This window comes from Alosa sapidissima, chromosome 11, assembly GCF_018492685.1.
Source record: "Alosa sapidissima isolate fAloSap1 chromosome 11, fAloSap1.pri, whole genome shotgun sequence".
In the NCBI taxonomy this organism is placed as follows: domain Eukaryota; kingdom Metazoa; phylum Chordata; class Actinopteri; order Clupeiformes; family Clupeidae; genus Alosa; species Alosa sapidissima.
In genome coordinates, this window is record NC_055967.1 from 20,673,721 (window position 1) to 20,697,009 (window position 23,289).

The 23,289-nt window shown below is 45.7% G+C and overlaps 1 protein-coding gene across 5 annotated transcripts in view; it reads left to right on the forward strand.

Moving 5' to 3' along the window:
- si:dkey-246g23.2 (solute carrier family 66 member 2) overlaps positions 1-22,773 on the forward strand; it is a 60,425-nt gene extending 37,652 nt beyond the window's left edge. For all 5 annotated transcript variants that reach the window (XM_042109617.1, XM_042109614.1, XM_042109613.1 and 2 more), the window contains exon 5: positions 19,213-22,773. In XM_042109617.1, coding sequence (XP_041965551.1) covers positions 19,213-19,387 — 175 coding nt within the window. In that variant the 3' untranslated portion in view covers positions 19,388-22,773. The remainder of the gene's footprint in view (positions 1-19,212) is intronic.
- The last annotated feature ends 516 nt before the right edge of the window (positions 22,774-23,289 follow it).

Below are 23,289 nucleotides of genomic sequence, written 5' to 3' on the forward strand. Positions count from 1 at the left end.
AAAAATATTTGTCATGCTAATAAAGCACACTTGAATTGAATTGAATTGAATTGCATTGAATTGAGAGAGAGAGAGAGAGCGAGAGAGAGAGAGAGAGAGAGAGGGGTAAGAAGGGAGAAGGAGAGAGGGAGGAGAGGGTGGAAGGAGGGAGGATAGAAAGGAAGGACACTTTTCTGTTTTCCCTGTGTGAGGGATGTGGATGTGTGTGTGATGATTCTATTTAAGGCCAGTGTGTGGTCAGAGCCTGAACTCTGCTGCGCTGATGGGGCTGATACTGTAATCTGTTTCCTAAACAAGCATGGACACACACACACACACACACACACACACACACACACGCACACGCACACGCACACGCACACACAGATACACAAACACATACAGAGAGAGAAAGAGAGAGAGAGAGTCCCTGTGGGATTGCGGGCAGCTTTCTGCTTCATCAGCCACAGGCAGATAGAAACATTGCCTGGGCCCGAGAAGGCCTGATTACCCCCGGGAGTCAGGCACATGCAGGCAAACGCATACTCACACACAAACATGTAAGTAGTACTCACACACACACACACACACACACACACACACACACACACACACACACACACACACACACACACACACACACACACACACACACACACACACGTGTGTATGATATCATCACATCACCATGCACATGCAATACTGTAGTTACACATGCACACACTAACACGCACACACATGCACTCTCACATGCGCTCTGTCTCTCTCCCTCTCTCTCTCTCTCTCTCTCACACACACACACACACACACACACACACACACACACACACACACACACACACACACACACATATGCATACACAGTCAAACTCCCAAACACAATGAGTGGAAAGTTTTCATTCCCCCTTTTAAAAATAACCAAGGTGAGTGTGATGCTGTGGCGCTTACTCACCTCTTCAGGGGAAACCACAGGATGCAACACACACACACACACACACACACACAGAGACATACACACACACACACACACACACACACAAACACACTCACACTGTTGTTTACACGCTCAAAAGGAAGCGAGAGCTCAGGTGCTTTATTGGGTTGTCGTGGCCGCAGTTATTGTTGTTATGGAATATCTTGAGGGGCATTCATCTCTCTGTGAGTGTGTTTGTCTGGCTCTTCCTCCTCCTCATCCTCGGCTCCCCTCACTTCCTCTCATTAAGAGTGTCTCAGGTAGAGGTGCTCCACAGGGGGGAGGAGATCGGAGTCGGGCCTATCAGGACTCTCCACTGGATGGCTTCCGCTGCCCTGAGAGTTCTCATCATTAGTTGCTCTGGCAACACAAAATGTATTCTCCGTACACCACTATAGGCCAGATGTACGTATATTTGCAAACGTAGCGTTATCAGTACCATGGCCAAGCCGCAGAAAGTATACGTGGTATTTATCAAACCAGCAGATTATCGGGTAATCAGCACCTTTCTCCGCCCCCATACCGCAATTTACAAACGTCCACAACTAAACGGCATACTTCAATTGTAAGCACAGTTGAATTAAAGCAACACCAAAGCACTTTTTCTCTGTCGCTGGCACACTTTTTGTTTATCCAGCACCAGCTTTGGAAATAACAATGTCCACAGACAAGGTAGAGTACTTTGCATGGTTTTATGAAAGTATGATGTATTGCGACATGAGAAGCAAGTCAAAGTTTCTTATGTCTCATTCCTTTGAACTACAGATCCGCTACCCGATCTGGCAATCTTGCATAGTGCAGTTATAACCGGATAGAGGGTCGCGAAGCGAATGCAGAAATGCCGTTCACCCTGTTATGAGTTGAAGAACCACTGTAACGATTTTGGAAACATTATTTTAAGGTACAAAAAACTCTTTAGTGTTGCTTTAAGTTCACTGATGACAACATTAAAAAGAATCAAACGTTTAGCGATCATGAAAAAATACAATACATGATCAGATGTCAACAAGCAGGGAGATAATGAAGAGCAGTAGTTCTACTCAAACTACTTGTGCACGTAGGCTATGGAAGATTGGTCAAATCTAGCAAGTAGGAAAGTTTAAGTGGATAACGTGATAGTAGGACATTTGAAGTTGCTCTTGATAAAGTACAGATGCAAAACTGGTGCTCTGAATAGCGATTCTGTTGTCTGAAAGTTCCTCTTATTGACACATTTATCTGTAATTTGGATTGACACCTGCTTTTACCAGGCGTAAATATTTCACCGCAAAACAGACGTGCGCTTCCATGGGCAGTTTTCATACATGCAGGGGAATACCTAATTAGGCGCATTTTACACTTCCCCTCCCATCTTTTTACACGAAACTCCCACTTTCCCCTGACCCTCCTCTGAATGCATATGCATGACACAGGATAGCGCAATTTGTCATTGTTAGCTCCTGTGACAGGCAGCCTGCGGTTTTACCCAAGTGCAGCCTGCGGTTTTACCCAAGTGCAGCCTGCGGCTTTACCCAAGTGCGGCCTGCGGCTTTACCCAAGTGCGGCCTGCGGTTTTACCCAAGTGCAGCCTGCGGCTTTACCCAAGTGCGGCCTGCGGCTTTACCCAAGTGCGGCCTGCGGTTTTACCCAAGTGCAGCCTGTTTGTACATGCCTTGCCATTACGTGCACGTTGCAAAACAAATACGCCTGAAGTGGGTGCAAAAGCATTAGTACATCTGGCCCTATATGTGGTGCTGTTTTATTCCCTCTACCTTTTGCTTGTGTGTGTGTGTGTGTATGTGTGTGTGCATGCATTAGAGAAATAGAGCGAAAGAGAGAGAGAGAAAGAGAGAGAGAGACAGAGAGAGAGAGAGAGAGAGACTACGTCATATCAATAAAGCTCTTTTGGATCATTCCTCAAACCATGGAATCATGACGCACCTGATACAAAGCCAACACCATACAAACATACATGAAATACATGAAATTGGATTGGATTGGATTGGATAGAATTGAATTGAATTGAGAGAGAGAGAGAGAAAGAAGGAGAGAAAAAGAGCTAGTGTGTCGTGACTTCTTCCATGTAACCTTAAGATCACACAAGGGAAATGTGTGCAGAACACAACAGCTTGGAGGCTTTTTTTCTGAATGACCCCAACCAATGCTTTCCACCCCATACTGAGAGAATTATTACAGTAAGAGTCCTTTTGTGTGTGTGTGTGTGTGTGTCTGTGTGTGTGTGTGTGTTTACATGCCACATGCATGTGTGTGCTTTTGTTTGTTTGTGTGTGTGTGTGTGTGTGTGTGTGTGTGTGTTTACTTATCACAAACAACACTCGCTGAGTCAGCAGTTTCCTTTATCACCAGTTCCATCATCGCACACAGAGAGCCCCCCGCCCCTCCTCTTCCTCCTCCTCCTCCTCCTCCTCTCCAACTGACGTCTTCCTGTAAGCTCACCATGTGCTCCTGCCAACGCGCTGCCCTTGCCCGAGAGTTGCCCCTCCTAGAGTTGGCACCAGTGCCCGAGAGAGCTCAAACGTCAGGGGGACGCCAGCCAGCCAGCCGGTGGTGCAGCCCTCCAGCATGCCAGGCTGCCAGCCTGCTCTCCCTGGCACCTTTCAAAGCCATTTGTGAAACACCCCTCAGGATCCCCCGCCCGGTCCTGATGAGGAGGACCGATGTGGGCATCCCGGGGACTAGCGAGCCAGTCTGAGCGGCGTGGTGAAATATTGGTCGTAATTATCCATGCGGGAGCGAGAGTTTAACTATGTGGAAGGAATCTGTTATGGACGCCCACGCCGTTCACTCTCTGGAACTGGGAGGGTGGAGAGTTATGGGGGCCAGGTGAACATTTGTGGGAAGGCAGGATGGTGGTGGTAGTGGTGGTGGGGGTGGTGGTCTATCTTTATGGGGAGAAGACAGAAGATCAGACACTTGTAGGAGATGCAGTGATGAGTATGATTGCAGGGGAATAGGAGAGGCAGAGAGAGAGGCAAAGGAAAGAGAGATAGGGTAGAGAGAGAGAGAGAGGTGAAGGAGAGAGAGAGATAAGAGAGTAAGACTTGTGCTTTGGCAACACTGTACATGGATGGTTATGCCAGTAAATTGGGGAAAAACATGGACAAAGTGAAGGCGGGAGGTTTGAGACAGAGGTGAAGGGGTAAGAGGGGGAGAGAGAGAGTAGGAGAGCAGAAAACCTGCAGCCTTGCTCTAGTGTTGAGTGTGTAGTCACAGGTGAAATAGGTGCACCTGTTTTGGGTCTAAAAAAAGACCTTCAAGTTGATTTGTCCTCTGCTGTATAGCTATCACACAGTTATAAGCATGTAGCTGGTTGAATATCACTCTAAGGTCGCTTTCAAGCAAGCAAAATGATGCTTTGTAAACATCTGTTTCCCTGGGAGGGCAAGGGGGGTAGCAACAGGACAACAGTACAGAGACTGACAGGTCCGATGGTAGGGCTTATGTTACGGGAGTATTGAAATACAGGATATTTTACGTGAAAATACACTGCTCAAAAAAATTAAGGGAACACTTACAGTTTTCCACAATTGTTAATTGTTAACACATTTTTAGAAACCTTCCACCCTTTTCTCCATTCTCAAACTACATTCACAGAATGTCTGACAGTTCTTGCAAAATAAAAAAACTCACCTCAAAAGTTTTACTTGTGCTCAGAACCAAACAGTGTCAGAGTACCGATCCAGTGTATGATTGAAGTGTTCCCTTAATTTTTTTGAGCAGTATATTAAACTGGGTATAAAGCAGGGAAAAAGTCAAAATATGTGAGAAACCCAAAAAACGGGAGGGCTGACAGCTTTGGTGTGTATCAGGAGGGATGAATGGGTGGGTGGGTGGGGGTTAAACTCTGCACCATGGTTGAATGATATCAGAACTCATTCAGACTGTTAGAGACCAAACTGAAATAAGACAGAGGTCCCCAAACTGGATGTGGGTGGCATTGTGCGTGCGTGCAGGTGATTGGAGTGTGCGATGGTGAGAGGGAGCCATTGATCGAATAGAGACCCAACCGCGCCACACATCAGCCACACATCAGGGCCTCAGTACCACCACCACCACCACACCTGCCACCGCCTCTCCCCAGCGCCCAGACCTGGAAATCAGAGGGATTATTCATGGAGCGTACAGGGCAGGCCTGTGGGAGAGAGAGAAGAGGGGGGAGAGAAAGGAGGGGAGAGAGGTAGATGGGGACGGAGAGGAGAGTAAGGAACCCTAGGAAACCCTGAGAAATAAAAAGAATAAAAAGATGAAAGATTTTTAGACGAGAAGTTTGAGTGATGAAAGATTTTGGTTACACTTTACTTGACAGTATCAACATAAGAGTGACATGACACTGTCATGAACATGTCATAAACAAGTCATAAACGTTTATGACATAACGCTTTTGTCATTAAGTGTCATTCGGTTTTTGTCATAACAAGTTAGTGTTAGGAATAGGGTCATCCTCAGGCCTTCATCTCCTGCTGTGGGAGACTTCCTGATTTCCTGTCCCATTAGGGTCATCACTCAGGCTGCCCAGCCGTGCCCAGCCCTGCCCTAAAGGACTCATGGTTCTGTTAATCAGACGGAGGTCTGGTAGTAATGAATGCTGCTGCTGAATGCTGACTGAGTTGAAATGCCATGCTGAGAGGGACTCGAGAAATGAAATCACTTCATCATGTGTGTGTGTTTGTGTATGCGTGTGTGCCTGTGTGTGTGTGTGTGTGTGTGGTTGTGTGTATGAGGTTTTTGCTTGTTTGTGTGTTTTTCTCTCTCTCCCTTACAAGTCATGCTAAATGGAGGCCTTTTTGACATCCTTCAAGAGCATTCTAAATGAAGAGCTCTCTAAACACGTGTGTTTTGCCATTCATCTCTCCTCCTACCCTCTTGCTGGGAAGCAAATTTGTCTCTTCCAGAAAATATGCAAACTTTCCAGTGTTTGGGTACAGCAAGAAAAATCGATGTCCATGCATATTTCATACCATGTGTTCCATGTGCCTTGCTTGAGCTCTTTCCTCGTCTCTCTCTCTCTCTCTCTCTCTCTCTCTTTCTCTCTCTCTCTCATTCTCTCTCTCTTTTTTTCTCCTTCCACCCTGAAGCGTCTCTTTTTGATTTATCAGTCTGGGTGAGTGTGACAGGGGAGAAGTAGAGGAGTGTGTAGGGGGGTCCGGCGGTGCTTGTCCATCTCAACACCCCCCACTGGCTCTCAATAACGGCTTTTCGATGCTAGTCCACCATTAATATAATATATGCATTGCGTAAGAGGAGGTTAAGCACATTTAAGCAGAAATAAAAGCGGCCTAGCTTTGAAGTTAGACGTGTGTCCTGCTCCGTGCTGTAGTTGGAGTAGCTTCTTCAAACAGCTTTGAGGGGCTAGTGTCCAGCCTCCAGTTAGTTCATATCAAAGGGCTTCTCATGCTGGACATTCTGACTCAGAATACTTTGATATTTTGCTGATATTGACATATTGATATGTTGGAGCAGTACTTTGTATTTTGCTGTGTAGAGAGAACTAAGGAGCTTTGGTAGTTGACGGGTACTGTATGTGTGAGATGCAGCGGTCAGTGGGGGTCATGTCATAAGGCTCTATCGGACCAGGAACATCCTGCATACTCAGACAGACCTCAGGGAATACCACCTAAACTCTGCTGATACCTGCTCTTGACCTTATGTCAGGACTGTACCCCTGCTGCTGCTGCTGCTTCTGTGTGTGTGTGTGTGTGTGTGTGTGTGTGTGTGTGTGTGTGTGTGTGTGTGTGTGTGTGTGTGTGTGTGTGTGTGTGTGTGTGTGAGAGTGAGAGAGAAGAGAGACACTCAGTACGGTCACAGCAGCTTGTTAACTGTTAAGTCAATAAATCCTTGGTGCTCTCCTTTTACAGTGTCACTCACTGCACCACATCACACACACACGCACACACCCACATACACAAACATACACAAAGACACACACATCCACACACACACACACACACACACTCTCTCTCTTACTCATTTAAATGCAAGGTGCATATTCTACCTTTCACAAAACATGTTCTCCCTCAAGTGCCATGCATACTTAAGAAAAAGAAAGATAATTTCAAGAATAGTGTGTGTCTGGTCACCATACACACCATACACACACACACACACACACACACACACACACACACACACACACACACACACACACACACACACACACACACACACAGTCTTAGTCAGGATCAAAGACATTGCTCTTTTATTTTCAATTAAACGTGCTGTGTACGCCAGCGAAAAGCCGACAAAAGTGGCCTGTCAGCGATGCTCTCTATTAGAGGACGCCACAGCACACAGCAGGGCACCAAACGCTCTCCAATTTATCTGTTTTGTTGTTATTTTGGTTTTTGTTGTTGTGTTATTCGGGTTGCTTTGAGCTCCTGGACTGATAAAAGCATGACTCATCAGCAGTGTGCTTTATCACAGGGGCAAGTACACACAGCAGGGGGGGTCAAGCGTGTTTTTATTTTCTCCCAAGGAGGTCATTCCCTCTCTCCTCCCTCTCCGTGTAACTGTCATGTTGCTCAGCAGGCGCTCATGTTGCTGCGTGTTCCTTGTGTGTCTCACATGAGTCTGTTATCTTTGGGAAGAGATTTGATTTTGCTTGTGTGTCTCACATGAGTCTGTTATCTTTGGGAAGAGATTTGGTTTTGCTTGCACTGAGGCTGGGTTTCACCCACCTGAGAATATTATCCATGTGCATGTGAAGTGTGTCAAGTGATACATTTACTCAGTGGAACCTTTTTTAGTCTAGTTGTTTATTCATTTTTTTATTTTTACAATCTTTCTTTTTGTAGTTTTCACCGTTCTTGAGTGTGAGTTTCACCATTTCAATTTGATTGAAGCCTGGGCACAAGCTACTGGTTTACTGCCGTACACGAGGCATGGATTCATAGCTTTATATCTCGACACCTCTCACGTGATGGCACACGCATGAGTAGCCCAGTAGAACACATGTGCCTGGAACATGACAAATAATGGAAAGGCTGGTGGCATTTGGAAATCATGGAAATCAGAGGACAGAATGAGGTCTTACATTTCTAGCTATAGATATGGGGGCTTCATGCATGTGTGATTTCCCCACTACGCACACACACACACACACACACACACACACACACACACACACACACACACACACACACATATGTATGACCTTTTGCATACATACACATGTTTATGTGAAAGCACACATAACCCTCTGACACACTCTATTGATCTTTCTCTTGGTATCTGTCGCACACATACAGTACATACACACACACACACACACACACACACACACACACACACACACACACACACACACACACACACACACACACACAAACAGCCACACACAGACACACACACACACACACACACATTGCAAACCACCTCTAACTAGCCAGGCTTGTGGGCAGTGACCTTGTCTGGTCCTTGTCTGTGTGCTCTGTTTGGTTTGATGGATAAGAGGGACACACAGACCACCCCACCAGCTGCCACACTTACACACCTATACACTGAGCTGCACTAAAGAGGGACATATTGTATGGGAAACACACACACACACACATTCAAACACACAGACCACCCCACCAGCTGCTACACTCACACACCTATACACTGAGCTGCACTAAAGGGAGACATATTGTATGGGAAACACACACACACACACACACACACACACACACACACACACATGGCTTTGATGAAAAAGTGGTAGAGCTGCTGTCTTGTAAATCAGTGCAGATGGTGCTCTTAAAAGTAATGTGTGTGTGTGTGTGTGTTTGTGTGTGTGTGCTTGTGTGTGTGCTAGTGTGTGTGTGTGTTTGTGTGTGTGTGTGTGTGCAGTAACCATTCTCTCTCTTTCTTCCCCCTCTGTCTGTGTGTGTGTGTGTGTGTGTGTGTGTGTGTGTGTGTGTGTGTGCTTGTGTGTGTGTTTGTGTGTGTGTGTGTGTGTGTGTGTGTGTGTGTGTGTGTGTGTGTGTGTGTGCGCGTGTGTGTGCGCGCGTGTGTGTGTCTGTTTGATATATGTGTGTGTGTTTATGTGTGTGTATACATGTCTGTGTATGTGTGATGTGTGTCCGTTCAGTCATTGAAGCCACTCATAGAATGTCCCCCCGTGGAAACCTAATATCAAATCACAGTTTAGCCCCATGGCTGGTCATAGTCAGACTCAGAAACAGATGACAGCCCATAACCGAAACCACACAAGCACAGTGAGACTTTTACTGCACACCATTTTGTGTGCCAGTATTCACCACCATTCAACAGGGGATACATTCACCACGAGCCCAATTACTAGTGCTTGCTGTCAGCAGATGGTTAGTTGATTGTTTTGGATTGCCCCTCAGAGATAAACATGATTCCTTGTCTGAAATTGTATGTGCTTTTCAACCTAACAAGTGGTGAACCCTGTTCGGTGCTGTCCATGGTGCTAGTCTTGATGTAAAGTAAATACAGCCTGAATCCTTGTCTGAGCTTGTATGTGCATTTCACCTTACAGAGTACTGAACCCTGTTGGGTGCTGTCCATGGTGCTGATTAAAGTATAAATCTGTGCACGGCCATATTGACACCAAAGGTTTCTTTCTATAGTCATAGTGGCCTTATGCCTCAATACTCATCGTCCCTGCTTACAACTCTCCAACTTTGCTGACTACTAAAAGTTGGCAATTTGAGTCCTTCACAGTAATCGTTGACTGATGCCTTGACTGAACTTTATGCATTTTACCTAAAAGGAAGCTGAGCGTTAACTGCTGTTTTCTGCCCACAGGGCCGATGTTAATATACCTCGGTGCGTTACTACAGTACGCTGACACCACTGGCTCTTTTCGTTAGCCCTGAGCCCCAATGCTCCATGTCATTGCCACAGCTTTCTCAAACTCTGCTGACTGCTGAAGGTTGACGATTAGAGCTGAACTTTCTGCCTCTGCTCACACCCCCTCTAGGACATGAGAGGCCGAATGTGCCATTTCCAGGAGTGCCACTCTGAACCTCATTCTCTCATCCAAGCCTATCATGCTTGATCTTGAAATTGCACTTCCCTGCTAGAGGGTCGACATCAAGGACAAACAAAAAGATTATTACCCTGCATAGTGGCTCATGGCCAGAACCCGTCAAATATCAAAGAGGCCTTTGACACACACACACACACACACACACACACACACACACACACACACACACACACACAGAGAGAGAGAGAGAGAGAGAGAGAGAGAGAGAGGGAGAGACCACTTCTGTAAGCCCAGAGCAAGACCATGACCCCATAAGCGACAAATAATGTTCCCCATCAGTTCTCAGTCAATGCTACTCAGTCCAATTACACAGCCAGATACCCACTCTCCATCTCTCTATCTCTTCTTTTCTATCTCCAGTAATCATTCTCTCTCCCCCTCTCTCTCTCTCTCTCTCTCTCTCTCTCTCTCCCTCACTCTCTAACCACCACTGCTATCACAGTCAAAGTCCCCTCCCCTCTGTTTTCCATTTTCGTTCTCATTATAGTTGCCTTTGCTCCTTAATAAACAGAGACCAGAGATCGTTCAGTCTCATTCACTCCCTCATTTCTTTTCATTTTCTCTGAACTTTATGGTGCCGCTCCTGAGCATCTCCGTGGTCTTTTTAGACTACTGCTTGTGACATCTACTCTCTCTCCTCCCCCCTCTCCATGTCTGCAGCGGGCTTTTTGAAAAACTTTACATTAGCTCCACGTTACCAGCAGTCTTTCCACTAGGCCCCCATTACTACGCTATTTAACCCTTAACTGTTCAGACAGCCCTAGTATTAACATGACCAGCGCCAGGTCCAATAGCCTCCTCCTCTCTCTGGCTTCTCTCTTCCTATCCTCTCCATCCATGTGTCACTTACTTTCTTCATTCTTTTCATCTTGTATTACACTCTGTGTTATAGCAGAGTCCTTCTATCTTTTCTGTTATCTATCTGCCCTCTCCTATTCTCTCTCTCTCACTCTCTCTCTCACTCTCTCTCTCTCTCACTCACTCTCTCACTCTCTCTTTCTCCCTCTATTTCTCTCTCTCTCTCCCTCTCTCTCTCTCTGTTGCAAGTGAAATGAAGGTGTCAGGCTGAGAGGGGATCAGTGGGTGAGAGGACCTGTCAGTGGTGTGAGTGGATAGAAGGATAAAGAGAGAGAGCAGTGTGAATGGATAGAGTGATGAAGAGAGAGAGAGCAGTATGATTGGAGAGGCAGAGGATAGAGGGATGAAGAGAGAGAGAGCAGTGTGAATGGATAGGCAGAGGATAGAGGGATTAAGAAAGAGAGCAGTATGAGTGGAGAGGCAGAGGATAGAGGGATTAAAAGAGAGAACAGTGTGAATGGATAGACAGAGGATAGAGGGATTAAGAGAGAGAGCAGTGTGAGTGGAGAGGCAGTGGATAGAGGGATGAAGAGAGAGCAAGGGAGTCCTGGACGCACGAGTGGCATAAGGCCGGCATCATCAGCATTCACTGATCAATACAATAATCACTTCTCCTCCCCACAGACATGCATGCACACACACACACATGCACAAAGACACACACACACACACACACACACACACACACACACACACACACACACACACACACACACACACACACACACACACACACTCACACACACACGCACGCACACACACACAGGCCCCAGGGCACAACTCGAGTAGCTGAGGAGTGAGGAGCTTTCATCTGCTGTCAGTCCACACCAGGCTTTGGAGGCCCAATGAGGGAGATGAAGAGTGGGATACAAAGGGGGAGTGTGTGTGTGTGTGTGTGTGTGTGTGTGTGTGTGTGTGTGTGTGTGTGTGTGTGTGTGTGTGTGTGTGTGTGTGTGTGTGTGTGTGTGTGTAAAAGAAAAGAGAGAGGGATTGGAAGAGGAGAGTGCTTGTTTTAGTAAGTGCAAGAGATGAAGGGTGTATGAGTGTGTGTGTTTGTGTGTGTGTGTATGTGTTGTTGTGACTCTGAGAGCGAGGAGAGAGGGAGAGAGAGAATGAGTTTGTACAAATTTGTGATGGATTGGTTGACTTTGTTCCCAAAGGGCTGCAAGCCTGTCTGGTGAGTTTGTGTGTGTGTCAGTGTGTGTGGCTTGTTTATGTGTGTGTGTACACTTGTGCGAGTGTGTGTGTGTGTGTGTGTGTGTGTGTGTGTGTGTGTGAGGGAGGGAGATAGGGAGAGTCAGTAAGACAGTGGGAGATGAATGACCTCTATGGGACAATTTATCTCTATTGGCGCGTTGCGTCGTTGCGTCGTTCTTGTACGGATGACCCGGTCTTGTTAATTACCTCGTTAATGTTTGATCTGCATTAATGATGTTTGTTATCCCCAGAGCACAGACGTCTTTTTCAGGCAGGACCCCGCTAGAACAAAAAGAACCGCAGTGGGGAAGAGTGGGGGAGCTTATCACCAGCTGTGTGGAGAACACACACACTGAACATCCACTAAATACTGTGGAGAACACACAACACACACACACACACACTGAACATCCCCTAAATACTGTGGAGAACACACACACACACACACACACACACACACACACACTGAACATCCCCTAAATACTGTGGAGAACACACACACACACACACACACACACACACACACACTGAACATCCCCTAAATACTGTGAACACACACACACACAAACACATACACACACACACACACACACACACACACACACTGAACATCCCCTAAATACTGTGGAGAACACACACACTGAACATCCCATAAATACTGTGGAGAACACACACACACACACACACACACACACACACACACACACACACACACACACACACTGAACATCCCCTAAATACTGTGGAGAGGAGAACACACACACACACACACACACACACACACACACACACTGAACATCCCCTAAATACTGTGGAGAACACACACACACACACACACACACACACACACACACACACACACTGAACATCCCCTAAATACTGTGGAGAACACACACACTGAACATCCCATAAATACTGTGGAGAACACACACACACACACACACTGAGCATCCCCTAAATACTGTGGAGAACACACACACACACACACACACACACACACACACACACACACACACACACACTGAACATCCCCTAAATACTGTGGAGAACACACACACACACACACACACACTGAACATCCCTTAAATACTGTGGAGAACACACACACACTGAACATCCCTTAAATACTGTGGAGAACACACATTTTAATTCTTTATTTAAATCCACAAATCATATTACAATAGACAGGATTCAAATATTTCAAGAGATAAGATAGGGCTTTGTCACTCAATGATATTCAGGGGTACAAAAAACATCTCCTGCGCCATACTGCAAGGCTGCCTATAACTGCAGATATGGAGCAAAACTTTGCTAGCTGTTTTATTTTTCTGCTGGACAGCCCTGCCAGCCTTAACCCACTGGAAACAAGTTTGTGGACATGCCCCAAGCTGCCAAAGATCAACACCACTAGCTTGCACTGTTAGCCTAGGTCACATAGTTTTGTCCGTATGGGTTGGTACTTCATGATTTTGTCATTAAAAGCCATCCATGTAGAGATCGTACACACATCCTATTTCAAGTATAAGTACTTCCCTTCTGTCTCGGTCTAAAAACACAACATCAGGGGTGTTAGGGATGTTACAAAACACATCAGTGGAGCTGTTAAACCATTCTGGCATAATACGTGAATGTTTGTACATGGTCACATTATCTGGAAGTACATCCTTAACAGTGTTAGCAATAAGGTTAACAATCCGGTCGTGGCGTGCAGTATAAAGTCCTTTCTACATAGTACAGCCATTAACAATATGGGCAACTGATTCGAGGTGATGGTCAGAGTCTGAGTGCATTATACAGTGTGGATGGTGGATTGCAGGGTACCATAATGCAAGGTTGTATTTGGTGGGTAGCACCTGCAGTCTGGCTTTGACAGTGAAACAGAGGATGTCCTCCCCAACAGCGGCATTTGTGAACATGGAGTGTGAGACAGAGTGGTCGGCAAAGTGTAGGCATGCCAACTTTCCCTGCATTCTGAGTCCAGTCCAGTGTTGTTTGGTGTCTGTTTGTTTTATGTTAAGAAGGAATCTCCTTGCTGTTGTATTCTGTAGTGTGTGTTGTGCCTCGTTGTGATATACAGTAGCCTCTGCTGTTACAGATGGGTCTGTGACAACTGCATCAGATGCCTGTGGTGCTGTGTGTGAGTTGTGTTGTGTCCATTCCAGTTTGACTGACATTCTGTTGCACAGATCATTTAGGTCCGGCCAGTCTGATCGGACTCCAAAGCCTGCAGCTTGTGTGTCCAGTTTCCCGCTGCTTTTCCTCCTAAAGCCTAGGAAGCTGTCCTGGCCTGGTTTGGCCAGAGGGACCTTCCTCTTCCTGAGGTCCAGCAGGAGGGAAGCTCTGGCTAGCTCTCTGACAGTGGCATCGTCATTGTTGAGTATGCAGATGAGGTGTGTCAGCCTGGTGGCAGTGTATACCCATTCCACATTTGGGACACCCAGCCCCCCCTCTTTGCGTGAGAGGAAGATGAGGTCCCGGGTAGAGTGAGAGTTCAGCCCCAGCCATTTTCTGACGGCCTGGACTGTTTTATTGTTCATGTCGTGTAGGACATTTTGCGGGATGTGGACGTTTGCAAAGAGGTGTTGTACCTTTGCCAGGGCCACCTCTCTTATAGCATCCAGTTTCATGACTACAGGGAGGGGGGAGGAGTCGATTAGGTCGATCCTGTTCTTATAGGCATGGCATAGCTCCTGTACCTGCTCCCCCCACTCACCTGCAATGTTGATGTTATGGCCAAGATAGGTGTATGACTCATGGCGTGGGTAGACTCTGATGGGCTGCCCCATGATGGTGAAGGAGGGGGGTTTGTCCGATTTGGCTTTATACCAGCGGTTGCCACCGCTGCGTCGCTCATATAGTGCTGCGCACTTTGTGTGTTTTAGCTCCAGTTTTGACCAGCGAAGAAATTTGTCTGTTCTGGCCAACATATTATGTATGACGCCCTCATCTCTGGAGGAAATCTCCACGTCGTCCGCATACCCCTGAACAGGGTTTGGGGATCTTGGGGATCATACCAATGAGGTGGTGCGCACTGACCACAGAGCCACTTGAGCCACAGGTTAATGGCAAGGATGAAGTTCAGGTGCAGAGAGGAATGGGCTCTGTGAGTTGGTGTCCACAGATCACAAATGTGGAGTGTGTGTGTGGAGAACACACACACACACACACTGAACATCCCCTAAATACTGTGCAGAACACACACACACACAGACACACATACACAGACACACACACACACACACACACACACACACACTGAACATCCCCTAAATACTGAGGAGAACACACACACACACACACACACACACACTGAACATCCCCTAAATACTGTGGAGAACACACACACACTGAACATCCCCTAAGTACTGTGATTCCTGGCCACCACAGTGAGATGTCAGTGTCCCTACATTTAGACAGAACACCAGGAATGGTAATATCTCTGTGTAGTCTGTGTAGTGTAGTCTGTGTATCACTGTGTAGTCACATGTTGCTTGGCATAAAACTTAACAATTAAAAAATGTGTGTACATCAGAATTTATGAAAGGGTACCCATAAGTTTAGTTTTATCCAGTAGCACTTATTGCCTGGACTATACATTGAGTGTGGGCTTTAAAAGTACATTTTTTGTGTATGGTGGTGGGCATCTTATACAGTAGTTTAATTTGGACATTTTGGGTTGTGGTTTTATTGTATTTTTTGTATTTTATTTACTGTAACATAAAAAAAAATATAACAAATGTTATATATCGTTTGTACCTCTGGAAAACCAAAGGGTATTCAAATGTGCTGACAACAGACCAAACCTTTTCATCCCATTTCTCTCTGTCTCACACACACACACACATACACACTCACACTCATTGTGTGTGTCTGTATGTGTGTGTGCTTGTGTGTCTCCTCTACTTGCTTCCTCTTCACTGGGTCGCTCTAAGCTCTTTAATTCATAGTTTTGCTGATGGAGGATGGGAGGTCGTGTCTCCTACAGAACAAGCCTATTCATTCTGCTGCTGCTGCTGCTGCTGCTGCAGCACTCGATAACCACGGATCCACACGCAATGTGCAGCGTTAACTCATTTCTGCTTTACCTTACATATGCACATTTTTATTGTCTCTCCCCATTTCTATCTTTCTCTATATGCATACAAAAATGCAAGTGTGTGTGTGTGTGTGTGTGTGTGTGTGTGTGTGTGTGTGTGTGTGTGTGTGTGTGTGTGTGTGAATAGCCTCTCTTTTCTCTCTCTCTCACACACATACACACACACACACACACAAGCACGCGCGCACACACATACACACGTGCACACACACACACACACACACACACACATATGCATGTGCATACTCTCATACACTATACACATAAATACATTGAAAAACAAAACAGCTTTGTATCAAACTTTCAACTGCATTAATCAATCAATCAAACAAATCAATCAACCACTCCACCTGAGACCATAATTTCGTCTGCTCTCACCTGCTCATGGTATGTCAGGCCAGAAAAAGTGTGTGTGTGTGTGTGTGTGTGTGTGTGCACGTGTGTGTGTGTGTGTGTGTGTGTGTGTGTGTGTGTGCATCTGAGCTAAGGAGTTTATAGCACCAAGGAGACTACGGACAGGTCGTTTAGATAAGGTTGACCAATCACAGCGGTCGTTTGTAGTCTTGCTGTCACTAAATGGATAGCTTGGAGAGTGAGTGTCAGTGGCGACTCCCTTTGCACCATACCTCTACACATGATGACAGCTGATGGATGTGCTCCTCCCGCCTTGCACCCTCCACTCTCCCTCATTCTCCTGGTGCTCTCTCTCTCTTTCTCTTTGACTCCTGTTCCCCTTTTCTCTGTCTCTGTCACTCTCTTTTCTCCCTCTCTCTTTTTCTTTCTCTCTCTCTCTCTCTATATATCACTGTGCCCTTTAAAACCCCTCAACTCCGACCCACGTTTCTGTCTTCCTCTTTCATCTTCCTCTTTTCCTCTATCGCAAACACTTGTTTCATCTCTAAGTCTTTGTCCTCTCTCTCTCTCTCTCTCTCTCTCTCTCTCTGCCGCCTCTTGGATGAATGTGCAAACTCATTGTGCATAAACTCCACAGGGAGGCCAGTGACTGAAGACTTAATGAGGGGGGAAGAGATAGAGGGAGAAAGAGAGAAGGAAAAAGGAGGAGACAGAGAGAGCAAGAGAGAGAGGAGAGGGAGAGAGAGGGAGAGAAATAGAATTAACATTTGTTTATTGAACCAGTATTGAGATCTTTACATTACTGTGCCACTGAGAGATAGAGAGAGGGAGAGAGAGAGGGGGTAGATGGAGCAGTGAAAAAGGAGGAGAAAGTGACTGTCTATCTTTATCAAACAAGGCCACGCTCCCTCTCTCTCTCTCTGTCCTTTTCCCTCCCTCCTTCTGTCTCATGGAGTAAAAGTTTTCATCTTCACAATACTGAAGTGAAAAGCAGCTCTGAAGGTCCTTGTGAGTGTGTGTGGGGATGCCGGGAGACTACTGACAAGATCTTAGACAGGCCCCGCCCTGGCCTCTGCAGGGTCTTTCCCGGAGCCAAGAACTCTTGTGATCCGGACGCCGGGCTCGGTCACTGTCTCTGAAACTTCTCGAGGAGTTCTGTAGAGGCCTTGAGCATGCCGCACATCAGATGAGAGTGCACTTTATCCCAAACTTAAGATCTGTTCACATCTAAACAACTGCATGTTAAATTGTAAGAAGACGTCTTGAAGAAGTCTGAAGATGATTACTTAATTCTGTATCATACCCTCAGCATCATCCCTTTCACAGCTGATATACAGTAGGCTGTGTCATTATGTGTTATTTTGGGCTCTGTAATGTTTTGAAAACATTGTTTGGATACTTTATCCTACTTCAGTAAACACTGTATTCTATCAGTTATTTTGAAATGCTAACATGGTACAGGATCAGTATGGGCATGATGTATTTCTGTAAACACCCTTCAAGGGTTCTGTATGTGCCTTAGCTTTGCATCATATTTGAGGTCCACACCTACCTAGATTGAGGAGGTTTTCAAACCTAATGCTGTGTATATGTAGCCTGGAAAATCCAGACCCTGGTAATCTAGAAAGATTAAGGGTTGGCCATGAATAATGAAAATGGGCGAGGGGCGGCACCAAGCATGCATTTGAGAAAATCTCACTGCACACAATTGGATAACACTACGACCAATGTTTACTGACTGATTCCGGACTTTGACGCAATTGGATAACACTACGACCAGTGTATTGACTGATTTGTTGCAGCGCTGTCGTCATCTGTTTAGCTCGCCTCATGGCCTGCCTATATCAGATACACAGATGTGATTGGTTCCTTGCGATCCAAGGGGTAAAAGTAACGTGCATCATTATTCATTGCCAGAGTGTCTCGCAGAGACAATTCAAATTGTGCTTTCGTGAGAACTCTGGATTTCCAGGGTAGTGTATATGGCCTTTCAGGCTGAGCATGGTGGATAAAAAACTTCTTTAGGACCCCTGCAGATGCCAGCACAAAAGAGTCACACAGTGTTCCAGGTCTTTTCTTGTTGGACAAAATCATGAAAAGCAAGATGTCTGCCCTGGCAAGGTCATGATTTGATAGCATATTATAGCACAGAGAGTCCACCAAACCAATATGTGTGTTCACTCTTGTGTGAATCATTTCATGTAACAGCTCTTCATAAATAATGACCATTACTACAGCGTGGCGGTGGCACGTAATGTCCTATACACACTGTGTTCTTGTTTTACCCTGGCCTCGCCATGCCGTGGCAGCGTACAGCATCTACAGAATGGGGTGTGACTGAGTGAAGATGTAATAGTTTGAGAAAATGACCCTGAGTTTAACTGGCTCTTTTACGATAGCCAATAGACCGGTCTCTGGGGATGAGGTGCTCGTTTATGAGGCATCCTGTATATAAATGTTCTTCATTCAGGAATGATAGATTCTCACTATCATTTTTATTTCTCTCTTTCCCCCCTTCCCTGACTTTCTCTCTATCTGTCTCTTTGGTCTCTTCTCCTCCTCGCTCTCCTTTTCTGTCTTTTTGTGTCCACGTGTGATGTCTCTGCCTTATTCATATCTCCATGTGCTTATACATATTGATTGAAGGTTTTGCATATTGTAATAAAGAATAATTTTAAGAATCAAAATCTCTCTCTCTCTCTCTCTCTCTCTCTCTCTCTCTCTCTCTCTCTCTCTTTACTCTTTGTTCCTCTCTCTCAGTGTAAAAATGGTGCTACTGTGGACGGCTGGTGACATATTCAAGACCACGTACTTTGTGGTGAACGAGAGTCCGGCTCAGTTCTGGGTGTGTGGCAGCGTGCAGATCCTCATCGACGTGGCCATCCTGCTCCAGGTCTTCTACTACAGCCAGGACACCCGCATCAAGCTGGGCTGACCCCTGCCCTCTCCCACGGCAGCTATCCACATGGCAACGCTGCCGTCGCTAGGTCACACACAAGCAAGGACTGTTGCCAAGTGCCTTTTAAAAACATCTTTTTTTTCTTCCTTCTCTCTCTGTTTTTTAACTAGTCATTTATATATTTTATGTATGTGCTGTTAATGTGTTACATTTCATTTTAGTGATGTTTTTGTGTTGTTTTAATGGTCTATTATTTATTCTTCTGGTGTGAGCCACGGTTCTCCATGCTGGTTAGTTACTTAAAAATGTCAACTACTGACAGCCATTGGCAGCTTCCACGGGTCTGAATGCTTCCTGAGTGCGTTGATGGATGGCTTCACAGCGTGGGCATGAGATGCCTCGGTGGCTGGCAGGAGGCAGTGGTATCTGTCAGAACCAGAGCCGAGCCTTACTGGCACCAGGTCGGGCAGCGCAGTGCCAAATGCCCTTCTCTCTCTCTCTCTCGCTCTCTCTCTCTCTCTCTCTCTCTCTCTCTCTCTCTCTCTCTCTCTTCTGCTCTCTCTCTCTCTCTCTTCACCCAAACAATGCCCGTGCCCACCTCTGCTCACCGAAAAAAGCCCGGGTGCCAACATAGGGCCCCAGAGCCGCCAATGCTGTGCCTTACTAGTGCCAAAGAGCTTTCTCACACCCACGGCCTTATGCTGGCCTTCATCAGCAGCAGGACTGAATGCTCCTCCCGTGCCTTCAACCAAAAACCAAAGCCAAAGGAAGGCAACCATCACACCTCAGGGTATTACGGACATAATGTGTTTCCATAGCTTCAAATCAGCTGTGCATGTTCATGGCATGTACCTCTCTCTATTTCTCTCTCACCCTCTCTTTCTCTCTCTCTCTCTCTCTCACTATCCCATAAGCTGTGATGGAAGTGGTTATGCACTGCTAAGCACCAGGGAGAAAATTGACAGACTTTGAAATGAAAGAGTGATGGGCCATAACACACATGAACACACACACACACACACACGTGCGGACACACATAAAGACTCCATCACCGGTCAGTTTTAGTGCACTGCATCTTAGTACTCAGGCGGCCATTAGAGAGGACTCTGTGCTGTTTTGCTGCACAGAGAGTCAGGTCATTAAATGGTGCTCCCACTATTACAGTGTGTCCGGTCCGCATAGGTGGGAAAAAAAAGCAGCTGTCCATTACGCCTCCATCTCTCCCTTGCCTTGTCCTGCTGTTTTAGAAAGCACCACCTCCCTCTTCTCTCGCCCGGCCAGTGCGGGCTGACAACACCATCTGCCCTCGTTGAAGAAATTGCTCTGAATTAAAAGGAGGCATGGAAAGGGCTATTACTGTTTCAGGTGTGTGTGTGTGTGTGCGTGTGTGTGTGTGTGTGTGTGTGTGTGTGTGTGTGTGTGTGTGTGTGTGTGAGAGAGAGAGTGTGTGTGAGTGTGTGTATGTAGGGGGTTGTGTTGACTCTGTAGGCACAGCAGCACAAATGTGTGTGTGTGTGTGTGTGTGTGTGTGTGTGTGTGTGTGTGTGTGTATGCAGAGGGTTGTGTTGGCTCTGTAGGCACCGGAGTGTGTGTGTGTGTGTGTGTGTGTAGGGGATTGTGTTGCCTCTGTAGGATAGTTGGCTCTGTAGTGTATTGGATGGTTGATCCAGCCTAATTGGTGGGTCTGAGAGTGGTTAGTTTTATGGGCATCAGTGTCACGCCTTCATTCAGTGTGTAGGGCATCGGCCAACAACTCTGTGATTGGTGCTTTCACACACACACACACACACACACACACACACACATGCAGTCATTCTCCAGGAGTCTCAGGTTCACCCTCTGTCTGGTTTGACCTGACAGGAGACTGAAGTGGGTCAGGGCCGGATGGGGACGGCGTGTGGTTCTCAGGTGCCAGGGACGCAGCGTGACACCACTCTGGACGGCCTAATAACAGGATACGGGCAGTCAGATGGGTAGGCTTGTGCTGCATCTGAGGGCAAGCCTTCCTTCAGAAACACACACAATAAAATAAAGACACATTTTAGGACACAAACACAATCATATGCACATACTAGCTTCACGAAGGCCAGGTGACTGACAGCTTATCTGGAGAGAACAAAATTTCAATCGTATGGACTTAAGACCACAAAAAAGATAGATGCTGGATGTAACCATAACAACAGATATTTGCTATTTTAGTTTTTCTCAGCAAACACAGAATGGTCATTTTTTTCAAGTATTAAACAATCCGCAGATGACAGACTGTGTTCATCAAGTAGCATATTTTTAAACCGCCATCTGGTAAAGTCTGAGAACACTATGGGCGCTAATTTGAATCTACTACGCACACTACATACGACTATCGTGCTGTGGAAACTGAAATGAGACTAGATGTGATACCCATATTGGCTTATGTTATTGACACATTGCACAGCACCATGTAACAGAGATCAGTTGAGTAATGTGCAGCATTTTATCTAACATCTAGAAAAACATGTCAGATTGACAGAGATCAGTTGAGTAATGTGTAGCATTGTATCTAACATCTAGAAAAACATGTCAGATTGACTGTAAATGAGAGCTTGTCGTTTAGGATTTTTTAGAAGCATAATCGAAACAGTGTCACTTAAATTTTGTTGCGTGGTTTTTTAAAACAAGTAAAAGTTTCCCAGTTCTACAAATTAGCATTAGTTTGTGTGGGTCAGTATTAACGCATTACATAGCAAGTTAGGTGTCACACAAATGAGTGCCTTATGTTTTAGGAACTGCATACTATGCTACATACTACTGCACATTAGTAGCTGAGCACGTTGTCTCGGGGCCCCAGCTGAGAGACTTGCAGTTTGCAGGGTTTTATTATTATGTGTTCCACCAGCCGTTAGCTGAGTCTCGGGCTGAAATGTTTACAGGACAATGCCACAGCAGAGAGCAGCTTATGAACCCAAGGTCACTTATACAGTTTTTTATTTTCTTATCAGAAAATGGATCCTTTGTGCTGTATCTTTATATGTATATGTCTCTCTCTCTCTCTCTCTCTCTCTCTCTCTCTGTCTGTCTCTATATGTTGCAGAAATATCCAGGAGCTGTGTTGAGTGGCTAGTATGATGTAGGTTAACTTCATAGTATACCTTTTCTCCCTCCAGGTCTTTCATGTCCTCTGTCACTATTGTGTGTGTGTGTGTGTGTGTGTACAGTATGTGCATGTGTGTGTGTGTGTGTGTGTACTTCAGCATACCTGTTTCCCGCAGACAGCACCATATGTCTGTGAAGTGTAATGTGTTTGGCAGTGTTTAGATGTTCAGCCTTGGGAATCTCTTAGGATGCCTTCCTCTCTCTAAACAGCCTGTAGGTCAAATATATAGATTTCAGTTCCAGTGCAACTATTGTGAAGGAGGTCAATAAAGCAACCGATTCTAGTCCCATTTGCATTGAGTATGTATACTTTGCTGTGAGTGCCATATCTCACTGTGTTGTCTAAACCATATACTGTCTAAGCATGGAAATAAATTAAAAATAAATCCATTAAATGGACAAAAAATGGATGTATAAACTCAACCAAAGATATCCTTAAAGAACATGTGTCTGGGGCATTCATTACACTTTGTTCATTTATTTATTCATTTATTTATGTTCTTATTTATTGTGTGTCTGTTGTTTATGAATATTTTATCACTATACTGTCTCTGAGAGGGCATTTTTTGACCAACAGAGTACTGGTTCTTGAAACGGTTCCGTTCTGAATTCTTTGAACCTTGGTGCAGTCTAGTAAAACAGCCCACATTTCCACCGTTTTTGTACCGAACCAAGGATATGTAATCAGCAGAGGGTGTTGCACACCTAACTGAACTGTAGATCGACATGCCCACTCCTGTTCACAGGAGGGGGAAAAACAACCATGCTTTGATGCCAGCTCCAAACCAACTTTTCAGGTCCTGAAC